General features: G+C 39.4%; 1 protein-coding gene across 1 annotated transcript in view; it reads right to left on the reverse strand.

Moving 5' to 3' along the window:
• LOC126236183 (CDK5RAP1-like protein) overlaps positions 1-23,265 on the reverse strand; it is a 130,318-nt gene that overhangs the window by 45,568 nt on the left and 61,485 nt on the right. The window contains exon 6 of the mRNA XM_049945283.1: positions 12,527-12,811. Within this exon, the coding sequence (XP_049801240.1) occupies positions 12,527-12,811 (285 nt within the window). The remainder of the gene's footprint in view (positions 1-12,526; positions 12,812-23,265) is intronic.

Here is a 23,265-nt window from a genome sequence, read left to right on the forward strand (position 1 = left end):
ACTACATGAATGTCCATGGGCGAAGGTCCACGAGCCTGATTGTCCTGGGTTCGATTCCTGCGCGAAGCAAAGGGCCTGGAATTTGTGTTATTGTCTGATCTTAACTTTTTCTGGCAAACACTTTGTACATGTCCTTTCTTGTAACAGTAAAAGCAAATAGCTTGGCGTGACGGGCAATTTTCACGCGAATGTCTAGTGGCACACCGCGGGCAAGATTTCACTGCATTTGCTTGCTTACGCGGCGCACGTGGTTGCAAGCGAGGCGGCCGCAGCGAAGTCGGGCGCGAGGGCCGCTTAGCGTCCCGTGCAGCGGGCCGGGCGGGCCGATTAATGTGACACACTGCTGGCGAAGTTTCAAATGATGCCTGAGCAAAGTCAAGTGTGTCTTGCCTGTCCAATATGTCTATCACTTGTTGCAGGGAGGGATTTACGAGTTTCAAAATCTGTTCCCGTATGCGAACATCAGAAACGTTCTGTGCAATTGCATCACGCACCATAGTATCTGAATATGGGAGGCCACATTCACAGGCAAACGCACAGTCTCTAGTAAGTCCTTGCAAAGTTGCAACCCACTCCCTGTTAGTCTGACCGGCCGTACGTTTTGTACGAAAAAACGTATACCGTTTTGCAACTACATTTACTGTTTCTTTAAAATAGGCATCCAAAGCAGACAAAATCTCTTCGTAGGACAGAGTTGCTACGTCGCGTCGGGGAAACAATTTCACTATCACACGGTAGGTAGACACACCGACACAAGAAAGCAAAAACGGCTGCCGCTCTTTACCTTGAATTCCATAAGCAGTGAGGTGGAAGTTGAACTGATCGGCCCACTCAGTCCAGCTTTCGGTTGTGGCCTCGAAGGGCCTAAATGGCGGTGCGACAGCGTTGTGTGGCTGCGGTAGCGAAGAAGCGGCTGCCGCCGCATCGGTTTGCAGCGCACGTTGACCCTGGACGAGCTGTCCAAGGGCTTCCAATAACGCCTGCGTCTGCTGATTCTGCAAGCGAAAAAATTCGGACAGTACATCTGGAGAATGCGGCGAAGCCATGACACAAGCAAATTAGAGCAAGTATAACACAAAGACTGCAACGTGGGCGCGGCACCACTCCTCGGCGCCAAAATATTGTTGTGTCGATTCCCTAAGGTCTCGACACAATGAGTGGCTAGGTGCACGCGAAACTAACGCAGACGGGCGTAAATTCTGAAACAGGAGACTGGATGAAAACTATAAAGAAACGAAGAGAGATTTTAATATACTTAACTTTAATGTAGTCTTGTTCTTGTTGAAATACATCTCTTGCATAGTAGTAAGCAATTAGCAATGATACACATGGCGCCTTGCTAGGTAGTAGCGATGGACTAGCTGAAGGCTATTTAATCTGTCTCTCGGCAAATGAGAGGAAGACGTGATACGTCTTGTCGCAAGCTATGTCGTCCGTACAACTGGGGCGAGGTCATGTCCGTGTCTTGTGACCTGCCATGTGGTGGCGCTAGGTTTGCGATTACACAGTGGCGACACGCGGGTCCGACATGTACTACAGGACCGCGGCCGATTTAAGTTACCACCTAGCAAGTGTGGTGTCTAGCGGTGACACCACACCGTTCAACGTTAAAACTTTACTTTACTGCAGATCTAGCGCAAGTGACAGTTAATCATTCACTCATAATAGTAAAATTCATGTTGATGGTTTTAGTGAAACGAGCAAGTGGACTAAAAGTTTTACCGTTGTTTAGGTAAAAATGTTTTGATTTGGTAAGTTCAGATAGGACATAGAAGGTGAATGTAAACATGTTTAACCAATTAGTTTTATTATCACATAATTATCAATGTTATGCTTATCTAATGCGTTAAATGACAAATTGTTGCAAACAAATGTTTCTTAACATCACTGGGTAAAATGGCCCTTTGTAGAAACTTCCTCTGTGATACCAGCACTACATATTAAACATAGCGTTCACATCTCATGCTCAAAGTGATGCCCATTGGCTTGCATACATAGGGTCACTCTGCGGATGAAGGATGCCCTACTTCGTGCTACTGTTTCCTCTTTGATGGCTGTACGAGCATCAATAATGCGTTGCTTCATGCCCTCTGGTGTTGTTGGTTCATGTTGGTAAACAGCATCCTTCACTGCACCCCAAAGAAAATAATCCAGTGGTGTAAGGTCCGGAGATCGGGCAGGCCACCTAACTGGGCCACCTCGTCCAATCCACCTACCAGGGAACTTACGGTTCAGAAGTCGTCGTGCTCATAAGGCGTTATGTGCAGGGCATCCGTCATGCTGATACCACATGACCATTCTCTGGTTCAGAGGTACGGTGTCCAAGAGAAGAGGAAGACTGTGTCGTATAAATCTGGAGTATTGTCTGCCATTTTGGATGCCATTTATAAAGAAAGGTCCGATAATGGTATCTCCAATAATCCCACACCAAACATTAAATTTCCACGGACGTTGATGCTCTACCTGACGGAGCCATTTTGGATTGTCTGCAGATCAATAATGCATATTCCTCATATTGACAATTCCTTTGTTGGAGAATGATGCCTCGTCGGTAAAGAGAACATCTGCAAAAAAATTTGGATTAGTCAGAAGTTTTTGCTGAGCCCACCGACAAAATGTTACCCTATTGCAGAAGTCATTTCCATGAAGATCCTGGTGTAAATGAACATGGTAAGGATGAAATTTATGACGTTTCAGAATACGCTGTGCACTTGATTTCGACACACTAACTTCACGTTCAATTTGACATGTGCTGATTTGAGGATTTACAGCTATGGTAGCGAGCACAGCAACTTCAGCACGTTCATCCGTGCGTGTTCTAGGACGATGTCGAGGTCTTGGATTTAAGCTTCCCGTTTCACGTAGACGAGATGTGAGATGACCAAACATCCGGCGTGAAGGCGATGGCTTGTCAGGGAATCGTCTTCTGTACAGTCGTTCTGTCTGAACAGCATTTCGTCCACCTACAACAGGGTACAGTACAGGTATGTAGAGTAGGGTAGAAAACAGACATATTAACTTAATAATCATAATGTTCGTTAACAGTACTATCAACAAACAAGCAATCTCATAACGTATTTCCCGTCAACGTACATTCTCCATAGATCAGCAGCATTTCTACCATATCTTCATGTGTGTACATTATACTGTACAGTATAAGTTCCACAACACAACGTTTATTCACAATGTGTACTACCTCCGCGCCGTCACTAGATTACTCTGATGTATGACTACACTGGCAAGTGGTGTACTGCACGCCAAAGCAACAACAAATGGGATGCTCGGAGGGTGGTGAAGTACAGGAGTTTTCATGGGTCGCAAATCATAAACAAGGCAAAGTGGTAACTGTGGCAGTCATGGGAACTACGTTGGACACTTGACTAGGTAAAGCCAGGCCCTGCGCGACAGGCACAATGGGTCATATAACACATTAGATAAACCTTATTTTGGGTGTGCAGGATAAATAAGACAACCTGACGGGTGTACACCGATCGGTACTGGTTCACTCTGCAAGAGTGCAAGAGGGAAACCATTATGTGCTTATGAGAGTTGATGGCAGCAGACCGTATTATTTGTTTCGGACCTCTTGATAAGTATGGAAGTGTGATTACGCATGTCAATCACATCGCGATTACGGGCAGCATGGGGTTCACGCCTGAGCCTCAGGACGTGCGCTAGCAGCACATGTCGGGTGTTTCAAGCGTCAACTTCATGTCTTAATATCTCGGGATGTAATGGGAATATTGGGATGCAATCAACGCCATTGTGTATGTGCTTTGTCATGCTATGGATTGCTGAAGAAAAAATATAGGAGGTCCATTAAAAAAAAAAAAAAAAAAAAAAAAAAAAAAAAAAAAAAAAAAAAAAAACATAAGTTTGTGTTAAAAAACACATATGCTTTCGTTTTAGAATGTTTCCAAATATGTACATTCATGGGCCCCAGCCCTACATTGATACCGGTGAAAGTCGTTTTCCAATAGCTGTTATTGTTCCAGAGATATTTTGGGTTTACAAGATAGCTGGGACACCCTGTATAAGAGACTGAAAAATACTCACAGATTCCATGGTGAAAATTTATCCCTTGAATTTTCTTGGCGTATTTTTATAATATTTGTGCAGATCATTTAATGGTCTACATCCTAAGATTTGTCCAAATTTCGCTGACTCCTTCGAACAGTGCCACAGCCCTTTGGCCACACTGAGTGAGCCGCTGCAGTGGTTACCACACTGGACAGGAGGATGTCAGTTCATACCTGCATCCAGCCATCCATAATTAGTTTTTTTGTTATTTCCCTAAATCGCTTCATGCACACAATAGGATGGGTCCTTTGAAAGGGCACGGCCAATTTCATTTCCCATCCTTGACACATTCTGAGCCTGTGCTCCATCTATAATGACCTTGTTGTCGATGGAACATTAAATCCAATCTTTCTTCCTTCGACCACTGTAGCTCTCATTTGAAGTCTTTCAAAGTCCTCTATCTGTTAGATTTAATACTGGTCACATACACATTTAAGCAGTATTCCAGTAGCTACATCAACATCTGCACACATACTCTGCAAGCCAGTAGGTGCTTTGCACCACTACCACAAACATTTCCTTTACTGTCTCATTCACAAATAGAGTGAGGGAAAAACAACTGCCTATATGTCTCCGTATGAGCTCTAATTTATCTTACCTGCATATTAATTATGGGAAACATACGTTGGTGCATTTACCTCATTCTGAAGTCAGCTACAAATATGAGTTCTCTAATTTTTCTCCATACTGTTTTGGGAAAAGAATGTCATTTTCCCTCCACGGATTTTGTAGTACTCACATATCAACTGAACCTACTGGTAACACAATCTAACAGCACACCTCTGAACTGGTTCAATGTGTTCTCTGGCCTGGTGGGGATCCCAAACGCACTAGCAGAACTCAAGAATGGGTCCCACCACCATCCTATAAGCGATCTCCTTCATAGATGAGCTACATTTTCCTGAAATTGTCACAAGAACACAAAGTCGGCCATTCACATTTCCTACTACTGTCCCCACATGCTCATTCCATTTCATGTTGCTCTGCAATGTTATGCCTAATGCTGCACACTACTAATGCTGCATTTGATTCTGGGATTGTTTTCCCTACTCATCCGCATTAATTTACATTTTTCTACATTTAGAGCAAGCTGTCATTCATCAAACAAACTAGAAACTTTGGTGACGTCATCTCATATCCCCCGACAATCAGTCAAAGACGACATCTTCCTGTACACCACAGCATCATTAGCAAACAGCCACAGACTGCTACTTACCCTGTCTGTCAGACATTTCTGTATATAGAGAATAAGATCAGCCCAATCACATTACCCTGTGCCACTCCTATTGATACACTTGTCTCTGATGAACACTCTTCATCAAAGACAATGTACTGGATTCTATTACTTACGAAGTCTTTGAGCCACGCACATATCCAGGAACCTAGCCCATATGATCAGACCTTCATTAACAGTCTGCAGTGGGGCATCATATGAAATGCTTTCAGGAAGTGTAGGAATATGGAATTTGCCTGTTGCCCTTCATCCAGGGTTTGCAGAATATAAAGTGTGAAGGGGCAAGCTGAGTTTCACACAAGGAATGCTTTCTAAACTGTGCTGATTTGTGGGCAGAAGCTCTTCCATCTCAAGGAAATTTATTATATTCAAACTGAGAAAATGTTCAAGAATTCTGCAGCAAACAGATGTTACTTCTGGCAGGTCCATTCTTTTGCCCTTCTTATATATAGGAGTCATCTGTGATTTTTTCCAGTCACTTGGGATTCTGCACTGGGCAAAAGATATGTGATAAATGCAAGTTAAGTAAGGGCCCAATGTCTGTGAAATCAAATCTACATTCCATCCAGATTTGACGACTTATGTGTTTTCAACTCTTTCAGGAGCTTCTCTTTGCCAAGGATCCATTTTAGTATGTCCACCATATGGAAGTCTGTGTGACAGCCAAACAATATTATGTTTGTCCAATCCTCCTGCATGAATGATTTCTTAAAAGTAAAATTTAAAACTTTGTGCTTTCTTTTGGCTGTCTTCTACTGGCACATCAGACTGATCAACAGGTGACTGGATAGAAGCTTTCGACCTGCTTAGCGATTTTACATAGGGCTAGAGTTTTCTTGGGTTCTCGGCAAGATCTTTTGCTGAGGTATGACAGTGGTGGTAGTTGTCGGCTTCATGCATCGATCTTTTTAAAATTGCATGAATTTTTGCTATATTGGGCTGTCATCATTTGCGTGTTCTATTTTGAATCAAGAATCCAACAGTCTCTGCTTGCTCAGCATTTTCCAAATTTTCTCACTAAACAAAGTAGGATCTTTTCTGTGCTTAATCCACTTCCTAGTGTCATACTTCTTCAGAGAAAGATTTACTATCAATTTAAACTTTCCCCATAATTCCTCTACGTCCATAATAGTGGAACTAAATTTTGTACTTAGGTAGTCTAAGTGGGATGTTAACAAAAGTTTATCTGCTATTTTTACCAAAAATCTCTTCTAACCTTATTTACAGATTTTACTTTAGTAAATGCTGTTGCTATGATGACATCTTGATCACTAATCCCCATCTCTATACTGATGCTGCCAATAAGGTCAGGCCTCTTTGTAACAACAAGGTCTGAAACATTTGCGTTGTGTATGTGGTATCAAACTAGCTGCTCAATGCATTTTTGAAAGACATGTTCGATAGCATTTCTCAAAATTGCCTGTCCATACCAATTGCAATGAATCCATAGACATCCCAGTCTACACTCAGTAGTTTAAAGTCACCTACAACTATGAGAGACATACAGTAATTAAAGACACAAATTAAAGTAAAAAAAGGTATTTTTATACTAACCAGGGGCAGCTCTTGCAAAATTTACTCGTGGAATACAACGTGCAATTACAGACTTTTGACTTAGAGGGACAGTAATCACTAAATTGAATATATTAATTTTTCATCTACATAATGAACTGTTTAAATATATTTAAATTTTATAATTAGTCATTTAACATTTTTAGGTATGGAAAATAAATGGTTAGGGTAGCATTCGGAACAGAACCTGTACGAACAAATTGGCAGTTGGTGCACCTGACCACTGCGCTACCAAGCCAATATATAAATTACTGCTCAAAAATCCCTCACACTCCACATGTAAATTTTTATAGAGCTTTCACCTTTTCTTATGGTCAACTCAGGTAAAATATTCCAGGAACTTGAAAAGGGCATCTACTCACATAGTTTGAGCCAAATCAGTGAGCCTCAGTCCACGCCCTCCTGTTAGATTTACGTTTGGAGGAGATCTAACTCTTTAAATCTCACTTTCTCCTACATGGATCTACTAGAAAATGGCCTCTTTAGCGGATCATCTACAGAAAATACTTCCATACTAAAGTTATTCATATACTCACTTTTTTTAACACCATTAATAGCCTTTTGTCCTACAAGGATAGTAATCGTAACTAAAGTGAATATATTAATTTTATGTATATCAATTGAACTGTTTAAATAGATATAATTTGATAATTAATTCTTTAATACTGCGAAGGGAAACTCTCTCTCTCTCTCTCTCTCTCTCTCTCTCTCTATGGTACCAGTAGGAAATGAACCCATGAACCCAAGCCATTGAAATTGCCAGTCAGTGAACAAGACCACTTGGCCAAGGTACCATCACATCAACTGCTCCTCAAGAATCTCTCATGTTTTATGTGGCTCAAACAAGGCAAAATCTTCTTTGCGTCAGGTATAAGTAGGCACAGATCATCACTGGGGCAAGTGTAGTAATATTCATGGGAATTATACTGAGAAGTAGTAAAAGTCAATGGCTGTCAGTTAACATGCACTAATGTGCTACAGCACTCTGTAAATATTGCACCAAAATTACACCATTTCTCTTTGAATTTAAGCTGGAAATTCCACTAAAAATATGCCATTTCTCTTTGAACGCAAGCTGGAAGTTGGGCTAAAATTACACTGTTTCACTTCAAATGCAAATAAAATAGACAAAAACATGTTTTGTGGTGTCCTTGCTGTGATTAATAGAAACCAGTGTCGAATGCTGAAATGATGGTCAGCCATGCTATGATCAATTCAGAGAAGAGACACAACAATCTGTTTTTGAGTGTGCATTCTCTGGTGTCATGTCATCCCTCGGGAGCATAGTCCATGGGCGAAAGACGCGACATCTGAGGTGTCCTATGTGACGTGCCAGTTTCCCTGCCACCACTATACCCGAAGGCAGCAGCCTGAAGATAGCTGACCATGTCAAAAGCACTTTCAGCTGTTCGTGAACTGCAGCCAGATCCTTCTATATCTGCACACAGCACGTACACCTCCTATCCATCCTAGTACTACCAACACAGAAGTAACTATAATGAAGAGAATGCTAAATATGTAACTTGCCAGTCTCCTGATGTGTCACCATTGGAAGTTGGCATCTTACTGAGCTTTGCAGCTGGTCAATCAAGAGAAGGGATGACTGAGCTACAGACTGCGCTAATCTACAGTTAACATTTACTAAAATGTGAGACTACAGTATAGACTTACTAAAATATGAGACAACAGTACAGATCAAAAAAGAATTTTATAAGCACCCTCTTTTACACACAAACTGTGATTTCTCAATATACCTCCACTGATCTGACACCTGTCACTTACCAAAATGAATGTCGTCAGCAGCAGAATGAGATGAAATGTCTTGGCACATTAAAACTGTCGGCTGGTGGTGAGTGAAGCTCTTACATCAAATTGAGATTATGGTTTTGAGTTGTCATCAGGCAAAGAGCTTTGATCAGACAGGATTGTGAGCTCTCCATGTCTCAGTCATGACTGGACACCAGCACTGACAGTTGCAACTTCTGAGGAACCTATTCATATCTGCACAATACGTGACAAGAAAATAGTATTACGTGTATTCCGCCACTGGCAACTATAAAGGCCGATGCATCGACTACACAAGACAGTTCTTCTGATTTTAGAGCCTCTTGTGGCCTCTGGGCAGGTGCTACTCACTTCATCATCTCAGGATGCTCTCAAAGCCCCTCGTAGGGACCATCACCGCTGTTCACAGCTTTCATCGCCATTTCCTTTGCGGACTCAGACTGCATTAGCGATAGACTTTTCTGTGCCTGTGTTGGACCTAATGAGGATGACATTTTTGGATCTTGGATTATTTCCCTGCTGATGCATTTTCCTACAAAGCTCCTAGTGGTTTTACCACATACTACAAACAGACTGGCGACTTTTAGATAGCAGCTCTGTCAAGCTTCTGTACCTGTACATAATGAGACACTATATTTTGTACTTTTTTACTTATTCTTGAAGCAGATGTATTTTTACTGTCAATAAACTGTTTGAAACTAGATTACTGTTTTTTCTGTGTCCTTGTGAGGGGCACTTCAATCCTGTAAGATATTACATTATTCACTGTCACAACTATCTAAATGGAGAGCTCTCAATGCAAAATGATAGGACAAAAACATGAATTTCTCAGCTTTTCAAAATCAATAATGAACTGATATTTCTCGATAACCCACAACGATTTATATCACTCTCGTTGAAACCTAATATAATTGCCTCTATCAGAATTCTTTATAATTTCTTCATACTGACAAAATGTTTGCAAGAAATTACATCAGCCATACAAGTAATAAAACATGCAGATTTTCTACAACTTAAAAACAAGTGAGACTGTCAAACACTGAAAGTGTGAATAGTAATTTATTTAATGAATACTGGAATATTTGTCAAACAGTGAAGTTACGGGCAACTGAAATAAATCATAAAAACATCTCATTTACATGTATATCACTACCTTTGTTATATATGTTTGAGTATTGGGCTGACTAACTACGTGGCAGTGTTATATATGCCAACTAAATAACCTGGTGTATTACCACGGAACTACACAGAGGGATCTAGCCACAGTATCTCAAAGATTAGTGGCTACAGTGTCTCCTCATCACAGGGATAAGAAGCATCCCATACTACTTATAAAAATAAAATGTAATAACAATTCACTGCAGTATTATTATCCTAACTGGAAATACAACTGTCTTGTAGGTACAGGACACAGGAAATTAAATGACTAGTTGAAGACTACTGTAACAATGCATCTTCGTGTTTTTGCAGTGCAATAACTCAACCAGTAAATTTTGGGAATGCATCCACATAAACTTTATTTCTTCCTTTAATATTCTGGTTGTATACCATCCAGCCATCTTCATTGTGAGCTGACAGACTGAAGCTACAGTACACATTCCATCATTTAAAATCACAGCTACATAAGCACCAGAGCCACTGATTGGTGGTAAAGAGTACACATAAATAGAGTCTGCTGCTACATGGTTGACCATGCTGGGATATAAGAGTATCATTATTAACTGCACTGTAGCAACATCTTTGCAAGTTTATTAAATAAAGCACTAGATTCCATGATTTGTCCATGTTGAAACTGCGATCTCTGTCAATTAAATTCTTTGCCCAGCAAATTTTAACTGCTTCTTTCACCCAGAACGATGAAGACGACATTGGAATTTTGACATTTTCATGTTCCACAGTGAGACCAGTGTTGATGCTGTGTTCTGCCATAGCAGATGTATTGGGCTGTTAACAACTTGAAAGGCATCCAACCACCTTGCAGAATTAACATGCCAAATCGAGATTTAACAGGCCGACCCAACATAAATATGGGATAAAGACCGAAGAAGAAGAAGAAGAAAACATTCATTTAACAATAAGGTATACCTCATATCTGTAACAAATTTTAATTTATTTTTAAACAATTAATAACTAATAATAAATAGAATACAAATAAAGGCAAAAAATATTGTTACTGGAGGCACAATGGACCAACACAAGTATGCATCTATCCTTTGGGACCATGTCCATCCCTACACGCAATTTGCTTTTTTTCTCGGCATGATGGCATCTACCAGAAGGACAATGCAACATGTCACACGGTTTGCTGGGTACATGCATAGTTCCAAGAGCACCAAGTTTACTGTATTCCTCTGGAAATCAAACTCCCTGAATTTAAACCTAACTCAATCAAGAATCTGTGAGACGACCTCGATCAGGATGTTCATGCAATGGGTTGTCAACCAAGAAAGCTAGAGCAGCTGGCCACATCATTGCAGTCTGCAGGGCTCAATATCCCTTTCAGTATCTTCCACAACCTCACTGACAGTCTTCCTGCATGTCTCACAGCGGTCCACACTGCAAACGGTGGTTATTCAGGTTTCTGACAGGAGGTCGCATTAACATGACTGGAAAGTGTAGAACTTCTTCCATTATGAATTTCTGAATAAATGAAGTAAACTTTGAGGCAGGAAGAGCATAGTCTTTTGCTAATGAAATTTCTTTTCTAAACCAATAGATGGTGGGTGAGCAGTAGATTGGAACTTGTGCAATAAGAACACGCATTTGCAGTGATTAACTGCAACTGATGGCAACTGAGCCTCAGAAGTGCGTTGTACTTCTTTAGGAAATTGATATTGAGTCACTGACCCTCAAGTACTATTAAGTTCGGTGAAAGTCAAAGGACCAACCCTTAACTTCCCTTTGTTAAACCTGGACCATTCTCAGCAGAATGAGACTTGTGAAAGGTAGTTCACGGAAAGAGATGCATAAAGGCTCACTGGCATATTACACAAGTTGTGTGAGAAGTGGAATTATATTTCAGGCAGTGTATGAAGCGTCTTGAGGAGGATATGCATCATTTCAGGCAATGATAAAAGACAGAGCTGCCATGATCAGGAGAATGTGGCCAAGCTGGTTGTGTAGGGAGGCAGTGAATGGTTGTTTAGCAGAAGTGGAGAAGTGCTAGGAGAATGTGAGGATCTGACTCAAGAGACAGAAGGCTAAGTCCAGTGGCCAACACAGGTGCTAACTGTTTTTAAAACAGTGACCAGTCACATTCTACCTCATCAATAAGGACAATATTTGTCTCCCTTTTCAATCCAAATCAGCATTTGAAACATATCTTTTAAAAGGCACAATGTCTGAAGTAATAATCCACAGTAATTCATTAATGGCGCTTTACAGTAATGTGCAGTCAAGATTGCAATTATGTTGCATAGCCACTGAAGATGCACACAAAATTTTAATTTCAAAGACCTGAATTGCTGCACATGACATGTCTCTTTACAGATCGTAATATTTACAGAATTGACAGCAAATTGAAAATTTCTGGGTAGGCTATTGGTAGAAATTTACCAGTTGAAAATGATGATTCATCCTAGTATGAACAGTTACACTGTAACTCCTTCATTAACAGTCATCATGCAAGTTAAGAAAATTGGCTCCAGCCTATGGACTGATACTTCTTTTCACAGGGATATCTCTCCTTCACCGGATTTAAGTCACCATCATTATTATTCTTCCATTTACCGTAACTATTTTCAATGTAAATGAAGGTCACGCTTTGGTAAAACTTATGTTATTTTAAATATATTGAGCTGTTTCTGTTCAACATTTAAGGACAAAAACAAAGAAAAATATGCAGTAACATCATACCTCTCTCATGCTGTATGGAAACAGGAAAGCTGTATTGTATTTCACTCTTTTGATCAGATCAAGAGTTTCTTGAAATTCTTCTTCTGTCTCACCACAAAAGCCACAAATAAAATCACTGGATAGTGCAACTCCTGGAACCATTTGACGAACATGATTCACTAGTTCAAGGTAGGCTTCACGAGAGTAGCCACGTCGCATGCGTTCTAGAACTTTCGTGCTTCCACTCTGTGCAGGAAGATGCAGATTGCGACAAATGTTTGGTCGCTCGTGAATTAATTGCAGAACCTGTAAAATTCAAGTATTAATCATCCACAAAGGAAAAACAGTCAAAAATGACATTTCATCCAAATAATGATACAAAGAACTCCTCTTAACCAGTGGGAGCAGATGAACAAAAGCAAAATATGACAAAATCACTGCCTTTATGAGCCATGAGTAACCTTTATCTAGCAAATGAGATAGAAAGGGCTGGGCTGGAGGGAATGGAGCCTAGTAATCTATGACCCCATATCGAGGGAGACAGAGGAAGATGGGGGTATTTCATTTCTTTTAAGTCTCTGTTACTGAAAGGAAAGCAATCTGCCATCACTTGATAGTAGTGAGATTTGTACTTATGGTGATTTCAGCTGATGGCACACAAATACAATCAATCTTACCATTATGTTTCAGTTGCCTGATCAAAATTCCTGACATAGGATGATCATTGTCATTATGCATAATATAAAATTATACTAAGTATAAGATTATTTTTAATGAAACGTGTAGCATGCTACTTGCTTGTGTACTGCAAATTAAATGAAAAAATTGTCTATCTCTTTACAAGTATGAAAGATGCAGAAACTTTTGTCAATAACTACACATAGCAGTGTCACAATGACTCCTTATCCAGCTGAATGACTGGTGTCAGCCATGAAGATGGAATAGTTTCTAGGTTTACTGATGTCATTAAATCTTTATGACAGTAAATTTTACAATTTTATGGACAAGAAGATACAGTAGCCAGCCTAGTCTTATTGAAATTTTTAGAGATCCAGAATAATCCACAAGTTTTGTGCCTTTTTCTGGTTATGTGTTTTCAATGAACTAAATACTTATTCCATCAAGTTAGTTTAGTACAAATTCTGAAAGAATGAATTCATTTCATACAACATACAAAAAAAAAGACCAATTAAAAAATGAGCCTACAAACTCTAAAGCTGTGCATATTTAAGAATAAATAGTTAACAGTCTGACTCGCTTCTTTTTTTAATTTCTATTGGTGGTGATCAGTTCTGATCATCATAACCATCAAACGATGAGAGTAAGTGCATCAGGAAGGTGTCTGATACAAAGTAATTTAGTTCCTCCCCTCCCCTCCCCAAAGTTCTTCCACAAAGAAGTGAACTGTACCTGGATATTTTACAGGGTTGACTAGTGTTTACCAAATTACTGGTAAGATTTTGTGTTTGCGTAAATTTCAGTGCATATCTTTGTGTGAGGCTACTTCCTCATGCAGTTCTTCTGCCACCAGAAGAGTCATGTCACTGACTACGTTTAAATCTCATGTTAGTGCACAACATAGAGTTTCGATCAGTGCCTTTGCATTTGCATATTTAATTACTACAGTATTCTTTGTGTAAGCACAGTTTCCAATAAAAAGTAACTGCTCATACATCCATTTTCAGCAGAGAAATTTAGTCCTCAGCTCCTTTCAGTGAATGGCTGATTTGGTGAATGCAACAAGCATTGCACACTGAGTGCAGGCTAAGCTATTTGTAGCATTGTACGCAGGGTCTATTGCAGGCATCTGCTTTGGAGCAGAGTGGAAGGTCTAAACAAGAGGCTCAGACAACTCTGTGATGATATTGGATGCGAATTTTGTGACCACTAATGGCTGCAGAATTTTAGAATTCTCCATAACAGATCAGGCACCAATACACACAGAAAGTGGCTACTAGGATAACATGCACATAGTGATTTTTTTTAGGTTAGAGAAATCCTGAGGCCCCCCCCCCCCTCCCCGCACACACGCGCGCACACACACACGCACACACACACGCGCGCGCGCGCCCACACACACACACACACACACACACACACACACACCACCCTTGGGATCAGAGATGAAATGCATGCCAAAACTGAAGTTACAACAGCCACAACATTCTCAGAGAATGCTCGTCCTCACAGATCAAATATAGAATAGATTAATACAATATCAGTAAACTGCAGGAGCATCCACGGGAAGGTCCCAGAATAAATATAGCTTATGAATGTTATAATGCCCAGATAAGAATTAAGAACAAAAAGTTGGTTGAGACCAAAAGTGAGTAGCAATAAAATCCTAAGTTCAGAGTGGAATATTTATTCTAAGGGTAGATTATTCATCAATCGTGGTGGTATATTTAGTGCAGTAAAGAACTCAATAATATCTAGTGAGGTTATCATTTCTTCTGAATGTGGATTAATGTGAGTGAAGCTAAGCATTAAAGGTCAGTAAAAATGATAATCAGATGCTTTTAGAGATCACCTGGGTCAGGAGTGTAGTGGGAGAGCACTTTCTAGAGGACTTGCAGAACATCTTTAGTAACTTTTAACTTTTTTCATGGTCATTCCACTGTAATGGAGAAGGGGGGGGGGGGACTTCAAATTGCCAGGCGAAGAGAGTCAAACTATCAAAACTATTTCAAGAGACAAGGATTCATGTGAGATTGTTCTGAATGTCTTGTCCAAAAATTACTTCCAGCACGTAATTAGAAAGCCAACTCGTGAAGGTAACTTCTCATAGCAACAAACAGACCTGAACTAATCAAATCAATTAACATAGAGGAACGTATCAGTAATCATGAGTCTGTGATAGCAACGATGACTATGGGTTTTACAAGGAATTTTAAGAAATGTAGGAAGATATTTTTGCTTAGCGAGAGTGACAGGATACAAACTGCAGAGCATCTGAGTAGTTAGCATCAAATATTCAGTGATGAGGATGAAGATGTGTAGCACAAATAGAAAAAAATTCAAAACTCTGACAAGTATGTTCTGAGCAAGGTCTTAAGGGTTGGGAAAGAACCATCATGGTTTGATAGCTGTGTTAAAAAATTGCAACATAAACAAATAGAGTTTCATCACAGAGTCAAGAGAAGTCAAAACCCAGCTGACAACCAGAAGCTGAACAAAGCTAGAACGAGTGTAAGGAGAGCAATGAAAAAGCATCCAGTGACTTCAAAAGCAAAATTTTGTCAACCGATCTGAGTAAAAATGCTTAGAGGTCAGTCTTTTGTAAAATCAGTGAATGGTTTGAAATCCTCTGTTTATTCCCTCAGAGACCATACTGGCATAAAATTGGCAGGTAACAGAGAGAGTGTCAAAATACTGAATTTGGTCTTCCAAAATTGTTTCACAGTGGAAGAGTGTAACTTCAGTCAATGTATGAATGTTGAAGTGGTAGATATTGAGACAACTGATCGTGGAACAGGAAAGCAATTACAATTGCTTAGTAATGGAACAACAACGGAACCAGATGCAATATCTACAAGATGCTACAAAGATTATGTGACAGAACTTGCTCCCTTTCTAGCAGCAGTTTATTATATACCACAAAAGGTATCTAGCGAATGGAAAAATTGCAGGTTATCCCCATTTTCAAAAATGGTGATATGATAGATGCACAAATTATAGGCCTATATTGTTGACATCAACCTGTTACAGAATTGTGGAACACATTTTATGCTCAAGGATTATGACAATGAAAATCTCCTCTGTAAAAATCAACATGGTTTCGACAAAGAAAGATTTTGTGAAACTCAGCTCTCTCTGCTCCTCCATGAAATCCAAAGTGCTGTAGACAACAGCACTCAGGATGATGCCACATTCCTTGACTTGAGGCAAGTATTTGACACTGTCTCACACTGCCAGTTAGTTTTAAAAAAATACAATCTTATTGAGTACTGAACCAAATTTGTGACTGGATTCAAGACTTCCTTGTGAGTATACCTCAACATGTTGCCCTTAATAGAACAAAATCAACAGATATAAAGGTAAGTTCTGGAGTACCCCAAGGAAGTGTGTAGGGCCATTACTTTTTACAACATATATAAATGTTCTAGTAGCAAGCATTGGAAGCTCTCTAAGTCTGTTCGCAGATGATGCAGCTGTCTGAAGGAAAGTAGCAATGCTGGAAGACAGTATCCATTTGCTGAACAACCTGCACACGATTGATGGATAGTGCAGGTTCTGGCAGCTGACTCGGAACGTGAATAAATCGAACATATTGCACATACATAGGAAAAGAAATCCACTACTGTAAGCTACACCATGGATGACAAACTGCTGGAAACGGTATCTACCGTAAAATATCTACGAATAACTATCCAGAACGACATTAAGTGGAACAACCACATAAAACAAATAGTAGGAAAGGCAGGTGCCACACTGAGATTCAAGGGAAGAATCTTAAGGAAATTTAACTCATTCACAAAGGAAGTGGCTTATAAGGCAGCTGTTGGACAGATTATTGAGTACTGTTCATCTGTTCATCAACATGGGATCCTTCTCAGGTAGGACTGATAGAAGAAATAGAGAATATACGGCAAAGAACAGCATGTTTTGGGATCATTTAGTCTATGGAAGAGCATTACAGAGATGCTCAACAAACTCCAGTGGCAGATATTATCTGAGAGGTGTTGTGCATCACAGAGATGTTTATTACTGAAATTTTGAAAGAGCATTTTCTGGAGAGAGTTGGACTACATATTACTCCTTCTCACTTACATCACACGAAATGACCACAACGAGAAAATTCACAAAATTAGATCTATTACAGAGGCTACTGACTTTCTTCCCATGTACCATTCATGAGTGGAACAGGGAAGATGGGATCAGTTAGTTGTACTAGAAGTACTCTTAGCCACACATCGTTATGTGGCTTGCGGAGTAATGTAAATGTGGATGACCACAATAATACACACAATGGGTTGTTTTAGTGAATGACAAGCTATTAATATCAGTGAGTAGTAAATATCAGATAACCTTAATTTAAAAAAAGGAAAAAAAAGAAAGAAAGACACATTTTGTGTCTTGTAAACTTGAAAATTCTATTTATATTTTCCTAATTTTTTTAAAAAAAAAAAAAAAAAAAAAAAAAGAAGAAGAAGAAGACCGCTTCTTGTTTCTTTAGTGTCTACTATCACTTTAAAAGTGCAATTAAATGGTTCTGAATAGTATTTCTGAACACATTTTGTGCTAGTTATTAGTTGGATAGATGCGAGCTAGTCTTAAGTTTTCCAAATTGTAAACATTTAACAGTCTAACCAAATGACTTTCGTAACACGAATTCTCTCAAAACAAAACAACTACTAATTCATTCCTCTGTCATTATATCTCTAAATCAGTACAAAAACAGTGGCAACAGTACAAAACACATGTCATGTTTGTTTACATACAAATAAACTCACGTCCTGGACAAACTTAATACGATCTTCCTGGTTAATCTCGATTCTTCCGTCAAAACTGACCATGAGTGAGAAATGTTGGATATGTTATACGGTAATGAATTAAGGGGATTTGTCCCCAGCTTTGTAGTAAGTTGTGGGTGGAGAATCCACTGTTGTAAATATCACTGTGCAAACTGTACCCTTTGTGGGTGGTCCTCCTCCTGTAATGTTTGGACTTCCTGGAGATGGTACGGCTAGAGCCAGTCACGTCGACATATTCACAATCTTCCTCGAGTTTTTTTACATCTTTGTGTATTAGCCTCTGCATGTGATAACATCTTTGCTAGAATTTAAGGTGATGTGTAATCCAGTCACAACTGAATATTCTCCACAAACTTTGATTTTACATATTAGTTTAGCTAATAGTGGAGAACATTAAAACAAAAGAGGCTCTCTCCTGGAACTGCAGAGTACAAAGCAGGACCATTGTGACCAAGGAGCAGGAATGGTCCCTCAGGCACAGCTGGAGGAAGAAAGAAAGGAACTGATAAGGACCGAGGTAGACGGAGGAAAAGCAGGTGGTTGGGAACTGGCAGCCAGTAAAAAGGAACGGAGAAAGAGAACATGATCCGGTAATAAACTATCCACGCTAAAACAGATATCTACCACTGCCAGATGCAAGTGGAGAAGAGCCTCAGGTAGGACAATGAGAAAGGAGCTTGCACCACATTTCAACCAAGATCAGAAAGCATAAGAATGTCCAAACGTTAGGAAGAAGAAAGTGCTGCTGCCAGGTAGCAGTCATGGGCAATTTGTAGGTCCTCAGTTGCATGAAAGCTTTGGGTCAACTTACCAGGCCACCAGCATTTTCAAAGATAATGCAGGGGTAATTTAAATGATAGAGGACTTAGGGTCTTTATACAAGGATTTTTCAAAAGAGTACCATGCAGTGATATTGAGTCGGTGGGAAACCATTTGGACAGGGGAGGGGGGCATAAGACTTAGGTGGTGTGATCTGAACATGATAGCTTTCGTGACTTGTGGCACTACTGTATACTTTGTCGAGCTGTTCTGACATCATGATTAACCATGTCTTAAAGAAGCTGCGAGGGAAATAAATGTTGGGTTAAAGATGGCATTGATGGCAGCTGACTTTGCGCATGTTGCTCTGGTACCAGGCAGTACTACCTATACATGGGATTTCACTAGGCATGACCTACATCCAAACAGGGCTGGGAAATTGGTACAGCTGATCCATCAAAGCACAGGGCTGGATTTCGGGCCATGCATGGTCAAATACCTATTGTCATGGGTAAGAGAAGTAGGTCATTTTTTAGGATAAATCCAGACAAAAGGTTCCTCTACCTAAAGAGTATCTTCAGCAGTTTAAAAAATTCTGCAATAAACAATGACAAGATTGATTTTAACACACCAAATACCATATATACTACATGTTGTAAAGAAAAAGAAACCACTGAAAAAGGTAACACAGGGCATTTCCGAGGCTTAACAATCCTTCATTATAACATACAATCAATGAAAAATGAAATACAGCAATTTGAAGTTGGGGTCCAATTTTGGAACTGCACAGTAGTTTGAGTCTCATCGTCAGCACTGGTGTAGAGGCACAGAAATGCAAAGTCCACTAATTATGATCTAGTGGCAAGTGTCGCTGTCTATAGACTTCAGGGTCCTGGGTTTTATTCCCAGCTGGGTCAGAGATTTTCTCCACTTGAGGTCTGGGTGTTTTTGTTGTCCTTATGAATACATCTCTTTTCCACTGATGCACAAATTGCAGGAGGGGTGTAATATAGAAAGACTTGCATTAGGTGGCCAAACAATCCCAGACTGGGTCTCCTGGCCAATAGGGCCATACGTTTATTTCATCTCACAGACAGAAATCCAACACACAGTATTATTGTTGTATGTAACGACTGCAGGACTACCTCAATGGGGTAAGGACACTACATTTATATGAGAAAAGGAACTAATTTTAAATCATGACATCACCTCAGTACAGTAAATGGAAAAAACACTTTGAAATATCAACTATTGATTTAACAGAGCTAGACATCAACAAGAAATTAATCATTTTGTGTGTGTGTATTGATAACTCAGTTGTAGTGTGGACCTTTCCCCCCCCCCCCCCCCCCACCCCCCTCCATGAAAATAACAGGAGTTTCAGATAAAATCTCATGTACAAAGACCACCATAAATTTATTTCACTTCTATGATCACAGAAATTGTAGGTTGTCAGACCTCTGGTTTCAGTCAGCAATGATCATCTTCAGATCTGCAACAAAACACAAATACAAGTTGTGGATGTCTACAGCTAAAAACAATAAAATAGGCCATGAAGAAAAATATTTGTGACATTCATGTGAAAATTATGTGCTTTAAGTACGATGAGGCATACCTGTTTCATAAAAGAACGTGTCCTAATATACTGGAGCCATAGTAGCATCATCAAATACTAAACACAAAATCAGTGCCAACATTGTCACATAAATATAAATTATAGTATATACTAGAGTCATCTTGTTAGCAGCGCTACAGTTAAAAACAAACTGCCATACAGTAGCCACAAAATGTTTGTGTTGCAAGCTCACAAGATGTTGCTACTGTAGGGGTACACATATTTAGTGTCCAACCAAACATTCGGCTTTGGCCACCTTTAGCCAAAAATCCCACTTTCTGCCAAACCTTCGGCTTCGGCCAAAATATGCCAAAGTTTTGGCCAAAGCCGAAGATTTCCAACAAGCACTGATATTGAATTAACTGTTAGAACTGCACGGTGGACTGCTAACAGTTAAACTCCAACAGTCGTGAAGCTTTCACATACTTAGTGCTGACTGTAGTACACTGTGTTGTATTTGTCGGTTGCCATCGCCAGTAAATACAACTTCGTACGTGAATTAGATTATCTACTTCAGTGCTTTATGATAAGATAGTGAAAATTTATAACTGGCCAAGAAGAGGAGAAGAATGAGTTTGTGAAAAGCACTACACACCAGTATTCTAATTGATATGACTTTTCAGGTGGCCAGCACTCGTTGTTCGCAACTGACATTCACAGGTGTTCAAGATATATTCCATGCAGACGGACATGCACTGACACACAAGAACTCCAAATTACTCATTTTTATTTACACTTCCTTAATTAGTTGTCTTTCAATTCAAGATCAAAAATATTTATGTCTTGCTATTGGCTTTGACACTACAGAAAAAATGATTTGTGCCACTTTTTGAAACCATAATTTTCTATTTCATCGTATGTTCATCACTGTTCTGCAACCATCAGCAGGCACTATATTCTATTAATTTCTGAAAATAAATGCACTTTTATGTACAGGCTGCTCAAAAATATTCTTCTTGTGTCCCTTTACATTTATGTATTGCAAGGTTAGAATCTTACATCATTGTTCTCTTTAGGAATGAAGAGTTTAGTATCTAATACAAGTCATTTGCAAACTAATGAAAAAAATTTTAATTTTAAACCGAAGAGCAATTATTTGGTTAGAACAGGGCTTGAATCTGACAAATACATGTTGTGTTACATATTCTACTGCTTTATATACTTGAACCAAAATATGAAGTTCAGTTTTTCTTTATCTTAATTTACGTATGTGTTAAGCATGGTAGATGCTCGGGTATTACAACTTTTTATTCAGATAAATGTGAAATGGCGTATTTGTTCACCTCACGTATTTAGTTTCAACATCGTTGGCTGCTGTTTGTGAGAATTTTAGGATGAACAATAAATTTACAAGGCACACAGGCACCTCCTGGCACAATGGGCAGTCCAGAAAAGTAATAACAACAAAATATGATATTAGTAATAATAATAAATTAACTTTTCAAACCCCCAAGAAATTTAATATATATATATTTTAATATGCAAGCAGCCATGCATTGTGGAATCTTTGTTTACAGTGGATCCATAGCTCATATGCTGCAGGTAGTTATTCATGATGTTATAGTCGAAGATGCTGCTGTGATGGATATAACAAAAAAAAAGTCTCAAATTGTAGGACATTTTAAAGGAAGTCAACGAGCTTTCCAATATTTAAACACATTTAAAAAAAAAACCTGCAACTTACCCACATACATTTTGATTCCTGATGTCGAAACCCACTGGAACAGCAGTTATTTAATGTTGGAAAGACTCATTGAACAAAAGACTGCTATCAATTTATACATGGCAGAATGCAGTGGGGCAATAGTCCCACCTACACAAGAATGGGTAGAAATAAACTACTGTATAACAGACTTAAATGCTTTCATCAAGTAACACTTGATATTTCAAGTGACTCTTCATCAGTATCTTTAATAATGCCATTGACCGTCATGCTTAATTGAAAATTGACGACAAAAGATGAAGAACCTGAAAATGTAAAACTGTTCAAGACCCAGTTGTGAGAGTTTGTTAACAGGAGATTTTATTATGCAAGAAAAACTCCGCATTTATTGGTTGCAGCTTAAATGGATAACTGTTTTAAAACTAAGTATTTGATTAGTGATGAAACAAAAAACATGAAGCCTGAAATATTATCATTTCTACAAGAGAATGAGTCTCAATCAATTCAAATAGCTCATTTGGACATAGATGTTGATAAGCCTGTACGTTACTGTTCAACATCAGATGCAGATATCGAAACTGCATCCTCAAAAAATAATGATGATTTATGGGATTCACATGATAAACTTTCATCATCTGTCACAAGTGGTAATGAGTAGGATTTGGAACATCACTATCCGCCTTTTGAAGAACATCCAACATTTTTTTAAAAGAACCTTTGCTTTCAAAGAATGCTGACATCCATGAATATTGGACTTCTAGTCCATATACTTACCTATGCTCAATTGCACTAAAATATTTATTTGCTTCTCTTACAAGTATTCCTCGTGAACAATTGTTCAGTGCAGCAAGACACGTATATGCCGACAGGTGATATAACTTGACTGGTGAAAATGTGGACAATTATCATTTTTAGCTGACAACATAAGCCTGAAACTTCCTGGCAGATTAAAACTGTGTGCCCGACCGAGACTCGAACTCAGGACCTTTGCCTTTTGCGGGCAAGTGCTCTACCATCTGAGCTACCAAAGCACGACTCACGCCCGGTCCTCACAGATTTACTTCTGCCAGTAGCTCGTCTCCTACCTTCCAAATTTTACAGAAGCTCTCCTGCGAACCTTGCACAACTAGCACTCCTGAAAGAAAGGATACTGCGGAGACATGGCTTAGCCACAGCCTGGGGGATGTTTCCAGAATGAGATTTTCACTCTGCAGCGGAGTGTGCGCTGATATGAAAATTCCTGGCAGAT

This window comes from Schistocerca nitens, chromosome 2, assembly GCF_023898315.1.
Source record: "Schistocerca nitens isolate TAMUIC-IGC-003100 chromosome 2, iqSchNite1.1, whole genome shotgun sequence".
Classification (NCBI taxonomy): Eukaryota; Metazoa; Arthropoda; class Insecta; order Orthoptera; family Acrididae; genus Schistocerca; species Schistocerca nitens.